This window comes from Mus musculus, chromosome X, assembly GCF_000001635.26.
Source record: "Mus musculus strain C57BL/6J chromosome X, GRCm38.p6 C57BL/6J".
NCBI classification, from domain to species: domain Eukaryota; kingdom Metazoa; phylum Chordata; class Mammalia; order Rodentia; family Muridae; genus Mus; species Mus musculus.
In genome coordinates, this window is record NC_000086.7 from 162,759,660 (window position 1) to 162,781,993 (window position 22,334).

The window sequence follows — 22,334 nt, forward strand, 5'->3', positions numbered from 1 at the left end:
AAGAACCAGTAGGTTAAGGACGCACAAAGGTGAACATACAAAAAGTCATTTAAGTCAACTTTCGACGAGGGGCGGATTGAAGGCCTGCGCCATCGCAGGCCTTAAATAAAGGTCTGCCCAGCTTCTGGGAGAAAAAAGAAAAACCCGCCCAAGGTCTCTCCTAAAGGTCCCTTTCGCTTATGACAAATGTCACCAGAGCTCGACTGGGCCCTCGATACAGTTGAATGGGGGAGCCTTTGAGGGGTGCAGAAAACTGCGTGGCCGTGATTATCTGGGAGACTTTGCGGGCAGTGTAATCTCTCGAGACCAGGAAACCATTTTCCTCACTGGCTCTGAGATTTTGCTTTGCTAAGGCGGCTGCAGCTTCCCTGCCCCCCTCGCACACCCCCGCCGCCGCCGCCGCCGCCGCGGCTGCTGCTTTAAGCAACCACGCCCCGCGGGCCCCAGGCTTCTTGGCCCTGGGGCTCGCAGCCCCCGCGCAGCCTGCACACCGCGCTCGCATCCGCCCCACCCCCGCGCGGGCCCAGCCGCCCCCGCGGCCAGCCTGGGGAGTGACGCCTCGCGCCTGCGCCTCGCCGACTTCCTGCCGCGGAACGCCCCACCCACTCTCGAGAAGCCCACCCCCGGAGAGCGCGTCAGACCCTCCCGTCGCACGCTATTGGTCCAAGCCGCCGAGCCGTTGGCTCCCAGGCCCGCCTCTTCTCCGCCTCTCCAATTTCCCAGGGCGGCTGCGCCTGCGCTCAGCTGCCTGGGCGGGCTGAGAGGCGCGGGTTGAAAAGTCTCGTTCCAAGTTTGGCGAGAGGGAGAGAGAGGAGAGCGGCTCAGACCTCGCTACCCGCCAGCGGGGAGGAGGCAGAAGAGGAGATCGCGGCGTCTGGGGGGAGAACCCAGACGGCCAGACCGAACTCAGGCTTTTCCGAGCGAGGACTGCGTGACGTGCCTGGGAGAGGCAAGGAGCGCCTGCCGGGCTGCTCTTGACTAGCGAGAGAGAAGTCCGAGGCGGCCAAGGGGGGCGAAACGACCCGACGCAAGATGGCGAGTAAAGAGAGTAAGGATGCCTGCCCTGTGGGGCGGGCGGGCGTGCGGGCGCCGGGACTCCGGGGGGCTGGCGGGCTCCCGAGGCCTCGGCACGCGCTGACGAAAGGCGCGAATTGGCGTGAGGAGCAGGGGGCGGGGCTGGGCGCGAGACTCGCCGCGCGCCTGCAAGGGGGCCTGCGCGACACGGGGCCTGGTCGCCGCCGAGGGCCGGGAGCATTTCCGGAGCCGGGCGCGGGGGCCGAGAGAGAGGCCCCCCTTCCCCCACCCCCACCCCCACCCCGCGGCCTAGCTCCCTCCGACGCCCTTGGCTCGGGGGCGCAGGCGCTCGCGGCCCGAGAAGTCAGCGGCGGGCGCGGATTCTTCCGTGCGCGTGGTCGTCGTCCGTCTGGGGTCGCGGCCCGTGTCCGTGTCGGGAGGGGGGGGAGGAGCTGGATCCCGCCGGACTATGGCTGCCGATCGTGGCTTGGTGGGGAGCTGGGGCCTCCTGCGAGGGTGGGGGGTGGAGGGAGCAGGCCTGTGGGCTGCTGCTGTTCCACGTGGATTGGATCTATTCGAGTGGGTCGGGGCACCGGTTTACAATGCGGATCATCGTAGAACAGGTGCGAGCGGCTATAAAAAGGCTGACGAGCTCGGTGGTAGGGCAATTAATGACCCAATTCGGGTAAGCGCCGGAATCCCGATCTTGGAAGTGGAGGCGAAAACGCTTCCTGATGTTGATCTTCTCACTTTGTGGGAGAGCAGTTCGTGTGAGCAGGATAGGTAAAAGGAAAGAATAGATAAGGTGTGGCCGTCTCGAGGTGACCTCCAGGATCCGTAGCCATGCCTTTGACTCCGAGCCTTCTCAGCCACTTAATTGTGGGCTTTCTCCAAATTTCAGTGTTTGAAGATACTGTGGAGGAGCGTGTCATCAACGAAGAGTATAAAATCTGGAAGAAGAATACACCGTTTCTGTATGACCTGGTTATGACCCATGCTCTTCAGTGGCCCAGTCTTACCGTTCAGTGGCTTCCTGAAGTGACTAAGTAAGGGTTTCTGCCAACTTCTATTTTGTGTAGATTTAAGTACCATGTTAAATTTCTAGGTATTGTTAATGTTATTTTACACACAGAACATAAATACCTAATTGGTTAGGCCGAGGGTGAGGCGGCAAGTGGTTGTTCAAAACTTAAGATGGTTTCTATCGTAGAGGTGTGTTGAGAGGAGAGAATATTGTGTAATACTGTGTATAGGAAACGATGACTATTTTGCCATTCCATGACCAACATCTCTGGACTCTAGATCAATACATTATTTTCAAACTTAATAGGAAAGATTACATACATAACAAATTAAAAGCTATTATGGCTTGATGCATTAAGTGATTTTCTTGAATATTTGTAAGATTTGGCATAATTACTGATATTTATGGAGCACTTAGAATAATAGAACCTGACACATCTGAAGAGTTTAAGCCTCATAACAGAACTACTGTTGCGATTCAGAGATTTACCAGTGAGGAAAGGGGATGAGAATTTTAAGCACGGTGCTCAAGCGCTCACTACTGGCGATCTCATAGCTTACAAACTAGGGCTCAACCAACCAAAACCGGTTGGCTCCAGAATCAAGGCACTTCCTTCACTAGACTACCTTTAGGTAGGCATGTACCTTTTTTTTGTAATTTTTTTAAAAGATTTATTTATTTTTATTATATGTAAGTACACTGTAGCTGTCTTCAAACACTCCAGAAGAGGGAATCAGATCTCATTACGGACGGTTGTGAGCCACCATGTGGTTGCTGGGATTTGAACTTCAGACCTTTGGAAGAGCAGTCGGGTGCTCTTACCAAGTGAGCCATCTCACCAGCCTGGCATGTACTTTTTCTATAGGAATATGGGCACATACCTTAAAAGTATATTGATTTTTTTTTTTTGTCTTTTTTTTGTATAGTGAGCCTATAATTAGGGTCAAATGAAACTAATATACAAGGAAGAATTTGTGACCAGTGGTAAAAAGAAGCTAGTTTTAAAATCACTTGAAAGGGCTAGGTTCCATATATGAATATTGACCTTCCAGATGTGGGCTTGCTGTCTCAAAATCTCATGTTTTTTATTTGCAGGTTTTTTTATGTTAAAATTCCATTTTAAAAATCTAAATGTCCAGTGAGAAGAGTCTTGAATTGCTACATAATGGGGGCTTATAGGCATTGATTTTAATTTTTTCAGCACTGGAGGTGGTTCAAACCCAGGGCCTCAGCATAGTAGGCATGTGCTCTGTGGCTAAGGTGTTTTGAACAGATTCTAAAATAGACTGAGGGTTGGCAAGGTGGCTTCGCATGGTAAGGCACTTGCTTCCAAGCCTAAGAACATGAATTCAGTCTCCAGAACTAGAAAGCATTGACTCCTGCAAGTTGTCTTTTGATCTACACATGTACACTGTTGTAGACATGCATATCCACACACAATAAATAAATAAGTAAATAGAATAAAAATAGAATGAGCTGGGTGTGATGGCACATGGGTATAATTCTAAGTTATAGGCCTGCCTGAGGTATACTCATAAGACCATGGATTTTTGTTTTTGTTTTTTTAAGATTTATTTATATGAGTACACTGTAGCTGTCTTTAGACACACACCAGAAGGCGGCATTAGATCCCATTACAGATGGTGTGAGCCACCATGTGGTTGCTGGGGGATTGAACTCAGGACCTTTGAAAGAGCAGCCAGTGCTCTTAACCACTGAGCCATCTCCAGCCCCAAGACCATATTCCCCCCCCCTCTTTTTTGAGACATTGTTTTTTCTGTAGCCTTGGCTGCCCTGGAAATAAACAAATACACATACACACACACAGACACCAGGTTGTCCACTAGCTCACAAAGATCCACCTGCCTCCCAAGTGCTAGTATTAAAGATGTACCCTACCACCACCTAGCAAGACTGTGTTTCTCAGGAAGACAAAAAAATCCAAAGGGCAAAGGAATAAGTTAAGTGGTTAAGAGCACTAGCTGCTCTTACAAAGTACTTGGGTTTCTGATTCCCAGCGCCCAGCTGGTATGTCAGCCTTCTGTAATCCAGGTCCTAAGAGATGATGCTCTTCTCTCACTTACACAGGCCTGAGGCAGAGAAAACACTGCTATACTTCAAATCTTGAAAAAAATTAAAGAATAACAACAAAAACATCAACCTATCTATTAACAAGGGTATTCAGGTTCTTTGGAATTTTGCTGCATTTGTCTTTTTGTTTTTCTGTTAATTAACAATTATGAACAGTTTGGTTTTTTTTTTTTTAACCTTTTTACTTAACTGAAGCATGATAGAGGCTTTTTTGAATTTTTTAAAAGACTTATTTTTATTTACATTTAAAAATTTTTTTTTGGTTTTTCCGAGACAGGGTTTCTCTGTATAGCCCTGGCTGTCCTGGAACTCACTATGTAGACCAGGCTGGCCTAGAACTCAAGAGATCCACCTGTCTCTGTCTCTGCTGGGATTAAAGGCGTGTGTCACCACTGCCTAGCTTTATTTACTTTATGCATATGAGTACACTGTTGCTGTCTTCAGACACACCAGAAGAGGGCATCTGATCCCAATACAGATGGCTGTGAGCCACCATGTGGTTGCTGGGAATTGAACACAGCAGTCAGTGATCTTAACCACTGAGCCATATCACCAGCCCAAGAGTGGGAACTTGGATGTCAGAGACTTAGGTTTTGCCAGTATTGCCTTTGCTTATTAGCTTTGTGTGCAGGTTGTACACTCTTGTCTTTTTTAGTTATTTCATTTACAGATACCTGAAGATGTTAGTAGTACTGTCTTACATGTGGGGAAATTACTAAATTATCTCCTGCGTGGTAAGTGTCTTGTGTGGAGTAAAAACACAGTTAAGTGATGACTTACTGATTCCTACTTGACCCTGATTTCAATCTCTACCTATCTACCTAAAACAAGGCTTTATTATGTATACAGTGTTGTTTGGATATATGCCTTTAGGCCAGAAGAGGGCATCAGATCACATTACAGATGGTTGTGAGCCACCAATGTGGTTGCTGGGACTACATACAACTCAGGACCTCTGGAAGACCAGCCAGTGCTCTTAACCATTAAGCCATCTCTAGCCCTTTTTTATTTTAAAGAAAGGGTCTTACTATATAGCCCTGGCTGGACTGGAGCTCACCCTGTACCTAAGGCTAGCCTAGAACTGTTTCACTCCTGACTCAGCTTCTAAAGTACTGGGATTAAAAGTGTGTGCCATCATGCCAGGCCTGTTCAGAAGTAATTTTAAGGATTAAAATACCACTTCTTATGTATCCTTCACTACCCCAAAACTCAGAGATGTGCCTGTCCCTCTGCCTTCTGAAAGACCTGTGTTATCATACCCAGTAAAAAGTATTTTTAATGTTACCTTTGTATTTTACATAAAAGTTTAAAAAAATAATGAAGATTGAGTATCCCTTATGTGCTTGGAAGCAGAATCTGCATTTTTGGAGAGTTTTATTTGCATATATTTTACGTGTTATCTTGGGGGTGGAAATATTGGCTGATTTTTACAAAATGCCTGCCTTCTTTGAGTAACAAGACCATACTCTCCTTCATGTCCTGCTTATATTTAATATACTTTCTAATGATTATTTGGACTTGTCTGAACAATTGATTTAGGTTTTTGAAAAGTTTTATAAATTGGAAAGTGAACTCAGCTGCATTCAGGGCATGCACTCTACAACTGGATTATATTCCTGTTCCTTATTAAATAATTGAAGTGACAGACAGTACAGAAGTATATGGTATGGGCTGGTGAGATGGCTCAGTGGGTAAGAGCACCCGACTGCTCTTCCAAAGGTTAGGAGTTCAAATCCCAGCAACCACATGGTGGCTCACAACCATCCGTAACAAGATCTGACTTCCTCTTCTGGATTGTCTGAAGACAGCTACAGTGTACTTACATATAATAAATAAATGAATCTTTAAAAAAAAAAAAGAAGTATATGGTATGAAGAAGTTTTTCCATTGCGAGTACTCCCTCTGCCTTACATTTTTCGTCCATCTTAATTAAGAGAATATAGAAGTACATTAATTTTTTTTTGTCCTGAAGATTGAATCCAGGGCTTCATAATTGCTGGTCAAGCACTCTCCCACCAAGCATTAGTCCCAAACACTTTTTTAAAATTTGAAATAAAGTGTCAGCTACTGGGAGTGGCCTTGAACATGAATCCTCCTACCTCAGCTTTTGAGTAGCTCTGATAACAACACTATATCACCAGACCTGGACTCCTTAGGTGTTTGTTTGTTTGATACCAACTGACCTCTACCTTTCAGTTCCTGGGATTTATTTTTTATGATAGCAAGTTGTTGATTTACCTTTTTCTTTTTAAAGTACTCTTTTATTTTTTATGAGTACACTGTAGCTGTCTTCAGATACCAGAAGAGGGCATCAGACCCTATTACAAATAGTTGGAAGCCACTATTTATTGCTGGGAATTGAACTCAGGACCTCTGGTTGACTTAACTTAATAAAAGTGTATTGGAAAGCCAATTGTGGTGGCACATAACTTTAATTAATCTCAGTACTTGGGAGACAGAGACAGCAGGACCTGGTCTACATACAAAGTTCTAGGGCAGCCAGGGTTGCATAGGCCCCATCTCTCAAAACAAAAAGAATATATTGGAGACTTTACTATTCAATATGCTGACACACACCCATTCTTTATGAAGATGCCACACAATTCTACTTACGAATACAGTTTATGTCACTATTAACTTGTTTGTTGATGGGTATTTATTTAGGTTGTTTTTGGTCCTTTGCTGCTATAAACAGTGCTACTGGAAATAGTCTTGTAATACAGCATATTTTTGTGATTGTTGGGTCAATTTCTTAGTATTGCAAGGATTTTGGTACTAAAGCTAGATAGGATCTTTATAAACTTGAGATAGGGTCTATCTCACTGTGTAGCTTTGCCTGACCTGAAGCTTATTGTGTAGACCAGGGATGAGGTCTGCTCTTAGAGATCCACCACCTGCCTCAACCTCAGAGTACTGAAATTAAAGGTGTGTACCACCATGCGTAGCATAGATGTTTTGTCATTGGTACCTTTGAGTGTGTCCAATATTGAGAAAAATAATGAGTTCAGGAAAGCAGGTTGTTGGGGGCTGGAGAGATGGCTTAGCGGTTAAGAGCACTGACTTCTCTTCCGAAGGCCCTGAGTTTAAATCCCAGCAACCATGTGGTGGCTCACAACCATCTGTAATGAGATTTGACGCCCTCTACTGGTGTGTCTTAAGATGGCTACAGTGTACTTACATATAAATAATAAATTTTTTTTTAAAGGAAAGTAGGTTGTTTCTGTTGACCAGTCTGGCCTCAAAGTTAGAGATCCACCTACCTCTGCCTCCCAAGTGCTGGAGGTTAAAGGTGTGTACCACCATGATCTGAAGTAGGTTTGATCTAATGAAGGACTTATTAGTAAAACATAAAAATAAATCTTTATGTGAGAGAAACAAGTCATGTGAAACTGGAATATTTGAATTTGAATCAAATTTTTAAGATTTCCCCCAGTTTAGCTGGAACAATACTTCTTCCAAAGGTCATAGATGATAGATAAACTGTCTATCTGACTGCTTTTATTATATATACTTAATGGTCTTCATTTTCCTGCATAGCTCCACTAAAAAATAACCTTTTGTTTCTCCTCCATAACAGGTCTCTTTTGAGATATATTTAAGATCCCTATAAAGGTTTTAGTTTGTCCATGTTCTAAATTACATTATTGAAGGCCTTTCCCCGTCTCTAACACTAGAAATTGAACCCAGGATTTCACGCATGAGAGTTGAATGCTATACTACTACCAAGCTATATTCCCAACTCACTCTCTTTTTTTTTTTTTGAGTCAGGGCCTCTGCTTAGTTGTGCACACTGGCTGTGAACCTGAACTCACTGCATGGTTTTGGCAGGCCTTAGTTTGTGATCTTCTTGCTTTCGCAGCCTGAATAATTAAGATTATAGATGTAGGACACCCAGCAAAAGCCTAAAATTTCCACAATAACTTTTCTGAGTAAAAATAAATATACATATGCCTGCCCTCACCCAAAGCCATATTTTTGGCTTACTATGTATGCATCAACCAATAGCTACCCTCCTCTCTAAACTTCGTATTGCTTAGTAACTCCTACCTATTTTCAGGAGTTGTGTGTTGTTTTACCATAAGCCAAATTTTAATTTGATAGCACTTAATTTTGTAAGTTATTACTAAAGGACATGCATGGACATAATTTCCAACTCTTGGTTGTTATTTTTAAACGTTACTGCTTCCTTTGTACAGGAGAAATTTAGGAACAAACAGATATGTGACCTAACTTGTCTGGTTTTGGGACTTCTTTGTGGGACAGTGGGGCGCAGTTGAAATTCTTCTGGATAAGACAATGGGAAAGCATTGTTGATACTTAATAGCAGTGCAAAAATTGCTGTTTGGTCGATGGTGGCAAAAGACACTGGCAAGTTCTTCAGCCTGAAAGTGAATCTCCATAGAGTAAGGTGACAGAAACACTTGAGAATGTGCATTGCATAGGTATCATAAACAAAAAGAAATGATTTTATATCATGCCATTTCACTTAACCTATTTTTCAGGTGAAGAGAATGAGACTGGAGAGAGGTTGTACATACAGCTATTTTTATAGGTTGCATATATAGCTAGATTTAGTTTGAACCAGTATATAAACCCCCCTTTTTTCCCTTACCACTTCACTCATTCTGTTTTATCTCATTGGGAAAACAGAAACATCTAGCATAATAAACATCAGCTATAGGCTAAATGTACAATTTGAGAAGTCTAGAGTATTGGATCAGTGATGAACTTCTATGTAGATAGATGTTGGTATGTTTGGTGAGTTGAATCTACTGTCCTTAATGCTGTTCTAAGAAAGGTAGCATTCACAATGATAATTGAAGGCAAGGAAGATGACTCTCCAGGCAGGAAAGAAAAACTAAACTCTTCAAATAGAATGTTTTCTTACATTTGAAAGTATGGGGATAATAAAGTTGGTAATTAGATGGGAAGCAGGGTTTTGTTGGTGTTCTCTATATATTTGCTGAAGAAATGTTCATGCTAATTTTGAGGGAACCAGACTAAATTTGTTAGCAGCTGAAAATTGTATAGGATTAGTTTCACTTTTTTTTTCTCCTAAACAGACCAGAAGGAAAGGATTATGCCCTTCATTGGCTAGTGCTGGGCACTCATACATCTGATGAGCAGAACCATCTGGTGGTTGCTCGAGTTCATATTCCCAATGATGATGCACAGTTTGATGCTTCCCACTGTGACAGTGACAAGGGAGGTGGGTATACTACATATTTCAACATTAACGTCAAAGGGAGGAGTCATCTTAGCATGTAGATTAAAATTTGTAGTCAGCTTTTGGCTTAGCCATGTAACTTTTATTTGGTTTTTTTTTTTTTTTGGGTGGGGGTCGACACAGGGTTTCTCTGTGTAGCTCCGGCTATCTATCCTGGAACTCACTCTGTAGACTAGGCTGACCTTGAACTCAAATCTGTCTGCCTTTGCCACCCAAGTGCTGGGATTAAAGGTATGCGACACCACTGCCTGGCTTTTGTTCTTTGTTGGTTTTTTTGGGGGGGGGGTAACTTAAAAGAAGTAGTCACACATATGTGTTGAGGTTTTTTCACAGTAACATATACAGTACCAAGAAATTAGGATCAGTGTAGCAAAATAAGAGGGTCATGGGACATTGATTAAGTACATTATAGTGTGTTTAAAATATTACTCTGCAACTAAGAATGAAAAGAAAAACTGGTATGTAAGGTGAGATTTTTATAAATAATCAGATCTTAACTAGAAAGGCCAGTTTTTAAATTTTTTTATATCCAAGGTAGAACCAACTGTATTAACATGAGGTAGCAATCCATATAATGCAGATGGGCTTTGAGATCAATTTCATATAGCAGATAACTTGTATTTTGGAGATTTTCTTTTTCTCCACTATCTGTTTTCTATTCGGACTGTAAATTTGGTTGAGTTGATTGAGTTAAATGACTTGTGAGTAATAATCCTGAATGTATATGTTTTATGTCTCCTCACATTAGAATTCGGTGGCTTTGGTTCTGTAACAGGGAAAATTGAATGTGAAATTAAAATTAACCATGAAGGAGAAGTGAATCGTGCTCGTTATATGCCACAGAATCCTCACATCATTGCCACAAAAACACCATCTTCTGATGTTTTGGTTTTTGACTATACAAAACACCCTGCAAAACCAGGTATGTAATAATAAAGCCAGGCCAGTACACATCTTTGTTGATTGGAGACGATAATATTTTAAAAATAAAGTACTGTACTGTGTAGGCTGGAGAGATGGCTCAACAGCAGTTAGAAACTCTGGCTGCTCTTCAGAGGATGTGCATTCAATTCCCAGCACCCACATGGCAGTTATTTTATAACTTTCAAAGTGAGGAATCTCATAACCACCTGCAAGTTTGGTGATTTGCTAGAACCTGATAGCAGATTATACTTGCAGGTGTGGATCCAGGGCAAAAGCAGAAGAAAAAAAGATGAATCAGGTAGATCGGGGACCCAGACAGGCTTCTGAGTATTTCCTTTCTGGGATCAAACAGGACATGCTTTTTCTGTAGCAGAAAAGTACAGGAATTTTTGCTAAGTGACTGTCCAGAGGAGCCTGTTTGAGGCCCAAGGTCTGGGGCTTCTAAGGTAAATTTGGTTACAGGCTCTGTGTACACTCATGGTAATGAAAACCAGCAGCTTCAACAATGAAGTTAGATGAATACTTGATAAACTGTACTACAAGTTGCTGCAGCATGTTTTCACTGCTCTGAGCATGTCACATTCTGAAAGGTTGGCCAAAGGTCATTCATGGTTTCAAGATACCCTGGGTATGCAAGGACTAAATGAGTAACCAGACATGTTAGATATATTTCTAAAAATTGCCTTGGGATGAGAATGATGGGGTAGCTACTACACAGATGGAATAGCTGTACTTGTCAACATTTCTGTAATAGTGATAATACTGTTGTTTTTTTTCCCCAAAACCAGTCAAAGCACTTGTGGGTTATATGTACTCTTGGTTGGTTGGTTTGTTTGTTTGTTTGTTTGAGACAGGGTTTCTTCTCTGTGTAGCCCTGGCTATACTGGAAGTAGCTCAGTAGACCAGGCTGGCCTTGAACTCAGAAATCCACCTGCCTCTAGCCTCCCAAGTGCTGGAATTAAAGGAGTGTGCCACCACGCCCAGCAGATGAAGTCTTTGTTCTTGTAGAATTGCTCTTTTGGTTCACTCAATGAAAGGAATTTGAAGCTTGGCTCTTTACAATTCTGATAAACAGGTAACTTAGTGGTCAATGTGTTTCTTTTTTCTTCTTAGATCCAAGTGGAGAATGTAATCCTGATCTTAGATTAAGAGGTCACCAAAAGGAAGGCTATGGTCTTTCCTGGAATTCTAATCTGAGTGGGCATCTCCTGAGTGCATCTGATGACCATGTAAGAGCCGAGTTTTTCTTAATCTGTTGTATGTTATTCGTGAAAGTCCTAAATCTAAGCTATAGGATCTCTGCATAGATTGAAATTTTTTTTAAAAGATAACATCATACATAGATTGTTGTGTTAACATTTTCCTAGGTTTTGGTTTTTTTTTTTTTTTTTTTTTTTTGGTTTTTCGAGACAGGGTTTCTCTGTATAGCTCTGGCTATCCTGGAACTCACTCTGTAGACCAGGCTGGCCCCGAACTCAGAAATCCGCCAGCCTCTGCCCACCAAGTGCTAGAATTAAAGGCGTGAGCCACCACTTTCCTAGGTTTTAAAACAATGGTTTCATGAGACTACTGTTAGAGCTTTAGAATTTCACAAAGCTCTTTTGAAGATTGGAGGGTTACCATCATTTAAAAGAAGACTGACAAATTTACCTTTCTACTATTTGTGTAAAATTTAACAGGTTCTATTTTCAAAAGTTGTACATGTGTTACCACTATTTTTATTTTCATATTCCATAGATGTTATGCAATTACTCCTTGCTCTCCATCTAACAAAAGCTGTAGTTGAATATTGGCCTATGGCATCCTAAACTGGACTTACACAGGCTTATATCTCCAGATTCTCTGCTTTGGGTGTGCCTCTCACATCCAAACAAGAAAGGGATCAGTCTTTTCTGTAACAGTCTTGCCACTTTTGCACCAGTGTGCACATCTTGGCTTGGTTTGCCTTGGTATGTAGAGTTTAAAGCGGAATAAATTGTTAATGACCTCTCTACCACAGCTACCAGCATTGCACCTTCTGGCACCAGGATGGCTATCCAGCAAGTAGTAAAAACATGTAACTCAGTTCTAGCTTGATTTCTCCATCCTGCAACCATAAGATCTATGTATTGTCTTCAACAATAGGATACGAACATCTAGTTCTGGTGGGCATCCACAGTAACAACTGTCTATTTTGCTTTAAGGAGATGAATATGTTCCTAAATAACCTGTTACCTTTTAAAACTGGCGTTTTCATAGCTTTTGTTCTTTTTTGTTCTTCCTTAGACTGTCTGCCTGTGGGATATAAATGCAGGACCAAAGGAAGGCAAAATTGTGGATGCTAAAGCAATCTTTACTGGCCACTCAGCTGTTGTAGAGGATGTGGCCTGGCATCTGCTGCATGAGTCCTTGTTTGGATCTGTTGCTGATGATCAGAAACTTATGATGTAAGATGGAAGGTTGAGTGGAACCTTGATGGGTAATCTGGATGGGTAACCAGCAGTGATTGGTAGACTGATTGTGTTCTGTTTCTTGAAAGTTATGTTGTTGTTTTAAGATGACAAATAGCTTTTTGTGGGTTATACTTGATAAATAATTACCTGCATGTGGATAGTGAACAGTTTATTTTGTTAAAAATTGCTACAGAAATATGAAGAAAAAGGCTTGAATAATTTATAAATTTGTGATCTAGAGTTAACTGAGTAAAGCTCAGGGAGGAAGAGTTGTTTCCATCAGGGTGTGGCCATGGAGCTGCATTAAAATCACTTGGTAACTCTTTTTTTCTTTCTTTTTTTTTTTTATGAGTACAATGTTACATCCCATTACAGATGGTTGTGAGCCACCATGTGGTTGCTGGGATTTAAACTCAGAACCTCTGGAAGAGCAGTCAGTGCTCTTAACCACTGAGCCATCTCTCCAGCCTGGTAACTCATGTTTCATAAGTAACTATTGTACTACTAAGAGTAGGAGAAGAATATACTAGAATTTGGCAAGGCTAATTATAGGTAAAGTAAATGTTAGATCCTATAATCTGTATTTTGTGTACATTTAAGATGGTATGTAATTAAGATAAAAATCAAAAAGGAATTAGAGTAGTGGTCCTAGTTATTTGGAGGTTTAAAATATGTCATTTAATAGACAAAAGCCCAAATTGCTAGCTATGTATGGTTTGTATATTTGTGAATGGGTAAGCATATCAGAGCTTTGTACAGAAATAAATAACCTCGACTGAGCCAAGTGTTTGGAGCTGTATGACTTGTCTTTTTGTGTGTTTCAGATGGGACACCAGATCCAATACCACTTCTAAGCCGAGCCATTTGGTGGATGCACACACCGCTGAGGTCAACTGCCTCTCATTCAATCCCTACAGCGAGTTCATTCTGGCAACTGGCTCTGCAGATAAGGTTTCATAGCTTTCTTTTGGTTTTGGTGTTAACCAAGTCCTGTTTTGTACTTTAATAAGCATTTTAAAGATCACACATAAAGTATAGAAATCATTTTCATTGGGTTTCTTCTCTACAGACTGTAGCTTTATGGGACCTGCGTAATCTGAAACTAAAACTCCACACCTTTGAATCGCATAAGGATGAAATTTTCCAGGTATGTGAGAGTTTGAGGGTAACTTTTAATTGTTTTATTTATAATTGTGTGTATATGTATGGGCATGCTGAAACAGGCATGTAGAGGGAGGTTGAAGGACACTTTCTGGGAATAAGTTTATCCTGCTACCTTGAGGGGATTAGTGACTAAACTCCACTTGTCAGGTTTTGTTATGGCAAGCAGCTTTATTCATTAAGGTGTCTTGCTGGCCTGGTTTTCAGATAGCTTTATGTCAAGGACTTCATGTGAGGGGCAAATATTTGAAGTTTTTTGGTTGTTTGGTTGGTTGGTTTTGTTTTCTCGAGACAGGGTTTCTCTGTGTAGCCCTGGCTGTCCCGGAACTCACTCTGTAGACCAGGCTGGCCTCGAACTCAGAAATCCACCTGCCTCTGCCTCCCAAGTGCTGGGATTAAAGGCCTGTGCCACCACTGCCCGGCTGAAGTTTTTTTTATTTGGTGGAATTTGGACATTTTGTTTTTGATAAAGCTCCTCATAATTCTATATAAATCAAGGTGATGGATATTTTTGTTGTTGCTGTCATTGTTTTTGAGAGTCCCCTCCCATCCAGAAGTAAGAAAAAATTCTTCAATGGAATCAGTTTGAAGTACATTTTCAAGGATTTTTCAATTAAGAGTGACAATATGGTGGGTGCACTGTAAAAATGGTCCTATACATAGTTTTGGATTAGAGATTATAGGCTAATTTTAAAGGTTTTATGGATGGTTATGGGTCTAAAGATTTCTGGGATTCCTGACTTCTTCAGTACTAGAAACATGACTTCCTGCCTGCAGGCTTGGGGAGCTGGGAGTAGCTAAGGATTTGGGTACGTAGCTCAGTGGTAGAGCAAGCACAAAGTGTTGGGTTCAGTGCTGCCATCAAGGTGGATTGGTAGGGCTCACTTTAAAGCCTTGGACAGTCAAGTCTCTAGGCTAAGCGGATACAGAATGTGAGGTAAGGAAATACAGATTAGAATGATACTTACAGACCAAGGTACCAAGGCTCTTTAAATAAGTTTTCAAAATCTGTATTGCTAGGTCCACTGGTCTCCACATAATGAAACTATTCTGGCCTCAAGTGGTACTGATCGCCGCCTGAATGTGTGGGATTTAAGGTAATTTAGGATCTGGTGACAAGGAACTGCATAAATGTGTCAATCTAACAGATTACATAATAGAACTCATAAACCAGGAAAGCAATTTGCTGATCCAACTTCAATAAACTCCTAACTACCTTAAGAGTTTCTGTTCTGTGATAGAAAAGTAAATCAGCAATTAACATAAATTGGTCATGTATTTTGTATGAGTGTTTTGCCTGTGTGTGTAACACATGTGTGCCAGGTACTCATATCAGATCCCCAGAACAGGGACTATGAGTAGTTGTATAGGGATAGTACAATGTGGGGGCTGGGACATAAACCCTGTTGTGCATCAGCAACAAGTGGCCTTAACTGCTGAGCCACTACCACTCCAGCCCTATTTCTTTGTTGCTCAAGTCTTTGTTATGTGTGCTTAGCAAATTAAAATACCTTTTGCTACAGTTCACTAGGGTTGTAGCTCAATGATAGAGCTAGCATACACAAGGTTGTGGGTTCAGTCTCTAGTACCACAAGCATTAAAATACTGTCAGTGTCTCCTTGCATGTAGCATAGAAAAGAGAATTGTTGGATTGAGTGTTTTCGCTTTCATTTTTTGTGACACAGGGCATTGTGTAGCTCAGATCAGACTGGCCTCAAACTCATGATATTCTTGACTTTTCCTAACAAATCTTTCTTTGGCTTATACTTCATTAAAACCACAGTTAAAAAAGAAATTGAACTAATGTTTATTATGAGCAATATTTCTTCATTGTGCAGCTTTAATTTATTAGTGGCTCCAAATGAACAACTCACAATAATAAAGAATACTTAAGTCTGTTCTCAGCATTCTTGATGCTGCCACCCTTTAAAGTTCAGTTCCTCTTGTTGTGGTGAACCCCCCCAACCATAAAGTTATTTTTCTGGCTACTCCATAACTGTAATTTTGCTACTGTTATGAATCATAATATAAATGTGTGTTTTCACGCACCTGTGAAAATGTCGTTTAGCCCACACAGAGTGGCAACCCATGGGTTGAGAAACCTGTCTTAAGTACTTCTCATAGAGAAATACTTTCTGGGTTAATAAAACACACATGCATGCTATAAGACTTTGCAGTAATGAAAGCTTTATTTTCTTAATAGTAAAATTGGAGAAGAACAATCAGCAGAAGATGCAGAAGATGGGCCTCCAGAGCTCCTGGTATGCATTAGATTAAATGTCATATTATGCACACTTGAGTACTTTTTTACTAGACTATTTTAGGTCAGTCAGAGCTTCAAATTTTAGCTTGCCAGTGATTTCAAAAAAAAAAAAAAAAAAAGGAAATCCAGGAAGTTTTTGTGATTAGGCTCTGTAGGCTCTGACATTTATTACAAATGGTAAATGGAGCCCCAGAAGTTTCTGGAAATGTTTCAGTGAGGGTAACTTTAAGTTCCTATTGATTTCAGGTATGGTGTTTTTTGAGGCTTGTTTTGTTTTTGTTTTTCTGCTGGGAGGGGGATTGGGAGGTAGTATCACTGCTGTTTGATTACCAGCATGGTTTTCTCTAACCATATGGAAGTTAACACTTTTCTGTGAAATACTGACAGGCTTAGTAGTAGCTCTTTGTCCCTTTTCTGAATTGTTCACCATGTGTCTCCTCCAAACATTTGGTCATTGTCTCTAACATAGGTGAGAATTTATGGTGCATGAATTTTAAGGTGAAAAAAACCCTTTGAGAGTAAGTCCAAGACACAGAAGGTGTTCACTAGTGCTAACCTTGTGCAAGCTCCCTTGTCTCTTTGGCTTCTGTGCACAGTAGCGCCAGGCAGAAATGAGCAAGAGAAGGATAGGGGATTTTTAGACCAGTGTGTTTGACATTTATATCATTGCTGCTTTAAAAAATAATTCTATAACCCAGGAGGCTCAAGCAGGAAGGCCATGAGCTTTGAGGCCATGGCGGTGGTGGGGTAGGGGGATGAGACATTGAGTGTGTGGTATACAGATGGTAGTGTCCAAAATACTTTATTGTGCCTGACTCTTAGCCTTCATGATTTTTTTTTCACAAAGGCCTTTTGTCTACAGCTAGTTTTCTCTGTGTATATATTATGAATTTGCAATAGTTTTATAGTCCTTAAGGAACACCATTATGGGGCTAGTGAGGCAGCTCAGCATTTAAATACCTACTGTTCTTGGCAAGGGGACCAGAATTCAGTCCTCAGTACTCATGCCAGGTGGCACACAATGCCCTATAATTCTAGCTCCAGAGAGATCAGACATATCTGGCTTCCATAGGCACTGTACTCATATATATATATATAGGCATACATGCCCATATAATTGAAACTTTTAAAAAGTCTATTATGGTACTCATAAGAAAGCTTGAAATCAAAGGACATTTAAATTTAAGACTAGTAAGTTGTCAGTGAAGAGAAACGGTTCAACTGATAGAAGCAAGCTTGCCCCCCCCCCCCCCAAGGAGAGAAAAACACGAAGTTATTTATTTGTAAAGCTGTTTACCATACCATTTCACTTATGTGAAATTGTTGCTTTTAGTTTTTTCTGTAGCCAAGGCCTCACTCACAGAGATATGTGTGCTCTGAGATATGTGTGACACCCCCCCCCCATCTTGGTTTGTTTATCTCAGTTTTTTTAAAACTGATAAAGCTGTACTACAAGGTTTGTTAGGCATAGTGCCTTGTAGAAAACAAGATCCCACCCTTTTACATTTTTGGGGAAAGTTTCATTGGCCTATGCTGCAAGTCTGGACCTTAAAGTATTTATTTTTGCAACCCTGTTATATTGTGCCTTGGGAATATTGAGAAAAGGCTACTGTGAAAGACAGCTAGAGAAGAACCAGGAAGACTCCTCTGTCAGGCATATGAAAGAGCATATGAGCAGACATGTTGGAAATGCTTGGTGGTTATTCACTTGGAAGTGGTGGCACAGTTATAAGAAATGGGCAGAGGCTAGAATTGTTAGGGATGAAATAAATATTTCCTGGAACTTAACATATGAATAATGTACTGAGACATTTGAATGTATGGACAGAATTCTAGTCCTTCAGAATATTGGAGTGGTAATGAATTATATAGAGCTCATGTCACTCTACCTCTAAATTACGGGGCAGGCTACTTAAGACAACTGTTGTATTTAGAATAAGAAAGGATATGAAATCAAGACCTTTGTTTTTATTAAGTTTATTCATGGAGGGCACACTGCCAAGATTTCTGACTTCAGCTGGAATCCCAATGAACCTTGGGTCATTTGCTCTGTGTCTGAAGATAACATCATGCAGATATGGCAGATGGTGAGTTGAAATATTTTTTTCATAACTCCTGTAAAACCATTTCACTAATGATATTCATTATTTAGGTGACTTATAATTTGTAGGGTGGAAGCAGTTTAAAGAAACCTTTTCTGAGCCTGCAAGATGGCTCAACAGGCTCACTTGTTTTATAAACCACCATATGATCTAAGATTACATGCCTGGAACTCATGTAAAAGGGAGAGGAAAGAACCAACTCCCCAACCATGCACAAAATTTTCTTAACATTTTAACAACCTAGTAAAATTTACCCACACTCATATAATAATAAAACACATGCACTATATCAATTGACATTGCACTGTCAGCTGGGATCTTGATATTGTGCTACACACTTGATGACTGAAGGAAGTGACTAAACAGTGCATGGCAAATAATTTAGAGTCACTGAAACACCCTTTAATTGATAGTAAATTCTGTTTTTACCTATTTGGTTGTTATCTCCAGGCTGAAAATATTTACAATGATGAAGAGTCAGATGTCACGGCATCGGAACTGGAGGGGCAAGGATCTTAAACCCAAAGTATGAGTTGTTTTTATTGAATGTATTGCTACATGAATGCTTGATTTGTCAAGCGCCAAAAAGGCATTGTATAGTAGGAAATGTAAGTGGGACGGCTTCTGGCATTCTTTACCCTCTGATTCTAGCACTTTCAAGTGAGCTGTTGCGTACTGTATCATATTGTAGCTATTAGGGGATAAAAAGGAATGTTGCTTAAGAACGGACATCATTGTTTTAAGACACACATTGCTGGGTATTGCCTTTGATTCAACTGTCATTTTCTCAAACTTTTAAAGTGCTTGCTCAAGTTCCCAAATATGCGAGGATAACTTTTACACTTTTTCCTTCCAACACTTCTTGATTGGCTTTGCAGAAATAAAGTTTTAAAATAAAGTTTGTTTTGTTCTTTTAGAAGATGTGGAAGGGTGGGTGGGTGTGCATGCTCCCATCTCTCATAGTATATATAGATTTGTATGAGCCACATGAGCAACCAAAGAATAATACACAGAAGCTGTTAATTTCATCATACATATTTACTTAATCTCTACAGAATTGAGTAGATAAAATCAGATTTACGGTAGTGAAAAATCTCTACAAAATGTCTTTGAAAAGCAAAACAAGACTGCCTCTTAACAATTCATATCCTCATGAAAGACGTGGGCTGTAAAAATAAAGCAGTGTGTTTAGCACAAACTATATCTGCATCATTTTTTCACAGTTATTTCCATCTACAGTCTGAAAGAGGTAGATTTTTTTTTCTGCAACACCTGAGAGTTGAATTGTGATAACCAGGTGTGTAATAAAGGCAGTTGCATACATAACTAAAAAATACAGGTCTCAAGACCAGAAAATGTACTTCTACAAGTCTGAGGATGAAATGGCCTGATACCCAAGTTTCGCTACATTTTGGGGTCTACTGACACTAAAAATATACATCAAGATTGCATGGTAGTGCACCATATGCAGTAAGTGAATTCAACATAGAAATCTTTTCTGGGCCAGCACAGTAGCATTACAGTGTTCTAGAATACGGTAGTACAGGGCGTGCTACAAAGCCACAACACTGGGCTGCTGAGGTGATCACTTTAAGGGAGGGAGGGAGGGCATCCTTCTTTGAGGTCCCATCTGTTTTCATTCACAGGAGGAGAGATTTTGCATATGCATATTTCATACAGAATCTCTGTCCTCTAAAGATCTAGCTGAAAATGCATGTAAGCCGAAAGCAGCAGGCCAGGACTGTTAATCGCATTGCTTTATAAAGCCCTTGAAAATATGCAATATTCCACACAGGACAAGTACCACAAAAATGTGGCAGGCTACACACATGGCTTAATCAAATGTTAAGAGCTGTGTATCCAGCAGACTTGTGAAATGTAATCATTAGTAGTAATTTCAATATTTCTGACACGTTCATGGGGAAAAAGTCCAGTATTTGATAAGAGGCTACTGAAAGGGTTTTTTTGTTGTTTCTGACTTCACTTTTTTCACTTCTTTTACTTTTGACCCCTTGATTAGTTTAGAAAAATAACCATCTACAGGGACTGTTTTCTGGCTTTTGGCCATTTTTTCAATTATTTGAACCTAGATTTGACCATAAAAATAAAATGTGCTAAGGAGTATAAATGAAATTTTTAGCCAATTGAACAAGTCAGTCTCTGAATATGGTGCTTTACTAGAACCTTTAATAAATTTACTTTACCAAAGACCTAGTAATTTGCATGGCTGAGCCATAAATATCAAAGTGTCAAACATTAATACTGGTTTTTATTGTTTTAAAGTGATAGCATCAAAAAACGGAGAAATAGACTAGAAAGCTAGGCGTCTTTTTGACTATGTAAACAATCTGCCAAGTTTTCCCAAGCTGGTTCCAGTGTTTTTACTTTGGAAATGTTATCTTATGTTATCTGATCTATAATTTAAATTCTCTATTAGGAAACAAAATAACTAGTGTTCTTTGCTGATGAAACTTGTCAACCCAGAGCCTCTTATGATAGGCAAATGCTTGCCACTGAGCTACACACATGTACAGCCCTGCTTGTTGAGTCTTAATGCAAATGAACACAAAACTTCAACAAAGCCAGAATGTATGGTGAGGAAGGGAGCTTTTATGTTTTTGCTGGAAACTGCAAAAAAGCACTTTTCAAGGAATAATCACCTTTTTATGTCATCTATCCTCAAATCAATATATTAGGACTACTTTATGAGTACTAAGTTAGTTTTGTCAGAACTTCAAGGTTATTTTACTTTGTCAAGTGAATCAAGAAAAGCTGATTCAAATGAAAAATGTTTCTGACCAGTTCCCGAATTCTAATCCCGTATTTAAATGGGTTATTAAAGGTATTTTCCTTTCACTAATATTAGTGGGATATTGTTTTCACATCAAGGAACCATCGGGAGAATATAATTCCTCTAATGGCCTTGTTTTTTAGTTATGAAAATTATGTGCTGAAGGCATGCACTCCAAAGGGGGAAAATGAGGCAGATGTGCAACATAGTTGAGGGAAATTTATAGAGTAAAACTATTCCAAACTGCTAAGCAGCCTCCTGTACCACATAAGTCCAGTAGTTCTAAGAAAATACAGATATGGTAGAAAAAGTAAGAAAATCTTCACCACAAAACCAATAGTTACTACTAACAGAGGAAGTTATACACAAAATATATCTCTCAATACAGTGATCATACTTCACCCTAGTCAACTGACTCAATGCCTTGAGCAGGAGAACCTGAAGATGAGGGCTTTTGTGCAGCACTTTTCTCACACACTGACTTGGCTCTAGCCTCCAAGTGCATTCCCAGGGTTCTTCTTGAAGTCTCTTTGAAGGAATCCAGGACAGCACAGGGCTGCGTTGCAGGTGACACCAAGTCCCCATCTGCTGCTTTGATAGAGACCTGCTCTTTCAGGACTTCGACCTTCTCGTTGAGCTCATTTCTCTCTGTCTGAAGAGCCCTGCACAGCTTCTCTAACCGTTCCAGTTTTATTTGAAAAGCCTTGTACTCTTTATCACGGACAGTTTTCTGTTGTGTGTTTTTTTAAAATGGAAAAACAAAACGAGTCGAGAATTCCATAACCTCATTAAATACAATCATGTATTGTTTTTAAACAAAATAGCTGAGCTGAACCATATTGGAAACCTGTTATTTTCTACTATACATGTTTAGTTTCCTCAGAAACCTAACACCCAATCTAGTTTACCTTGACTGCTGGTTTAAATCCTCTGATTCTTAAAAATAGGTAAAATAGGATTTCTCTGTGTAGCTTTGGCTATCCTGAAACTCACAAATCTACCTGCCACTGCCTCCCAAGTACTAGGATTTGAGTGGGTACTACCACTGCTGGGCAAAACAAGATTTTTAGGCACGTGTGGTCCAATATTTTGCAATCATGTCAAAATAGTTGTGTAGTGAGTGCAAGCAATACATTTTCCCTTGTAAATGTATTTTGTTACTTTTTCCAGGTAAAAAGTCATTGAGGTGGTTTGTTGGTAGTCACATTAGGAAGTCTAATGAATGCATGTTCCTAGGCTTGGACTTAGCATCTCTTGGTTGTTTAAAGGCAGGGGCTCACCATGTAGCCTTAGCTGGCCTGGAAC

The 22,334-nt window shown here is 40.6% G+C and overlaps 2 protein-coding genes across 5 annotated transcripts in view; one reads left to right on the top strand and one right to left on the bottom strand.

Annotated features, from left to right (window-relative positions):
* The first annotated feature begins 712 nt into the window (after positions 1-712).
* Positions 713-19,431, top strand: Rbbp7 (retinoblastoma binding protein 7, chromatin remodeling factor). Of its 2 annotated transcripts, none has more exons than NM_009031.3 (12): positions 713-1,048; positions 1,916-2,060; positions 9,193-9,338; positions 10,105-10,278; positions 11,394-11,509; positions 12,546-12,706; positions 13,537-13,663; positions 13,782-13,859; positions 14,894-14,970; positions 16,077-16,134; positions 18,113-18,223; positions 18,689-19,431. In NM_009031.3, exons 1-12 carry the CDS (start codon positions 1,033-1,035, stop codon positions 18,755-18,757), a joined length of 1,278 nt encoding a protein of 425 aa, NP_033057.3. In that variant the 5' UTR covers positions 713-1,032; the 3' UTR covers positions 18,758-19,431. The 2 variants fall into 2 exon arrangements, with proteins under 2 accessions (NP_033057.3, XP_030107213.1); XM_030251353.1 differs by lacking the exon at positions 713-1,048 and adding an exon at positions 1,190-1,504 and having other exon boundaries at positions 18,689-19,136.
* The window catches only part of Txlng (taxilin gamma), a 50,538-nt gene continuing 47,461 nt past the window's right edge, over positions 19,258-22,334 (bottom strand). For 2 of the 3 annotated variants that reach the window (NM_001290776.1, NM_178935.5), the window contains one exon: positions 19,258-21,759. In NM_001290776.1, coding sequence (NP_001277705.1) covers positions 21,433-21,759 — 327 coding nt within the window. In that variant the 3' untranslated portion in view covers positions 19,258-21,432. The remainder of the gene's footprint in view (positions 21,760-22,334) is intronic. The other variant, XM_006528892.3, reaches the window with a different exon arrangement.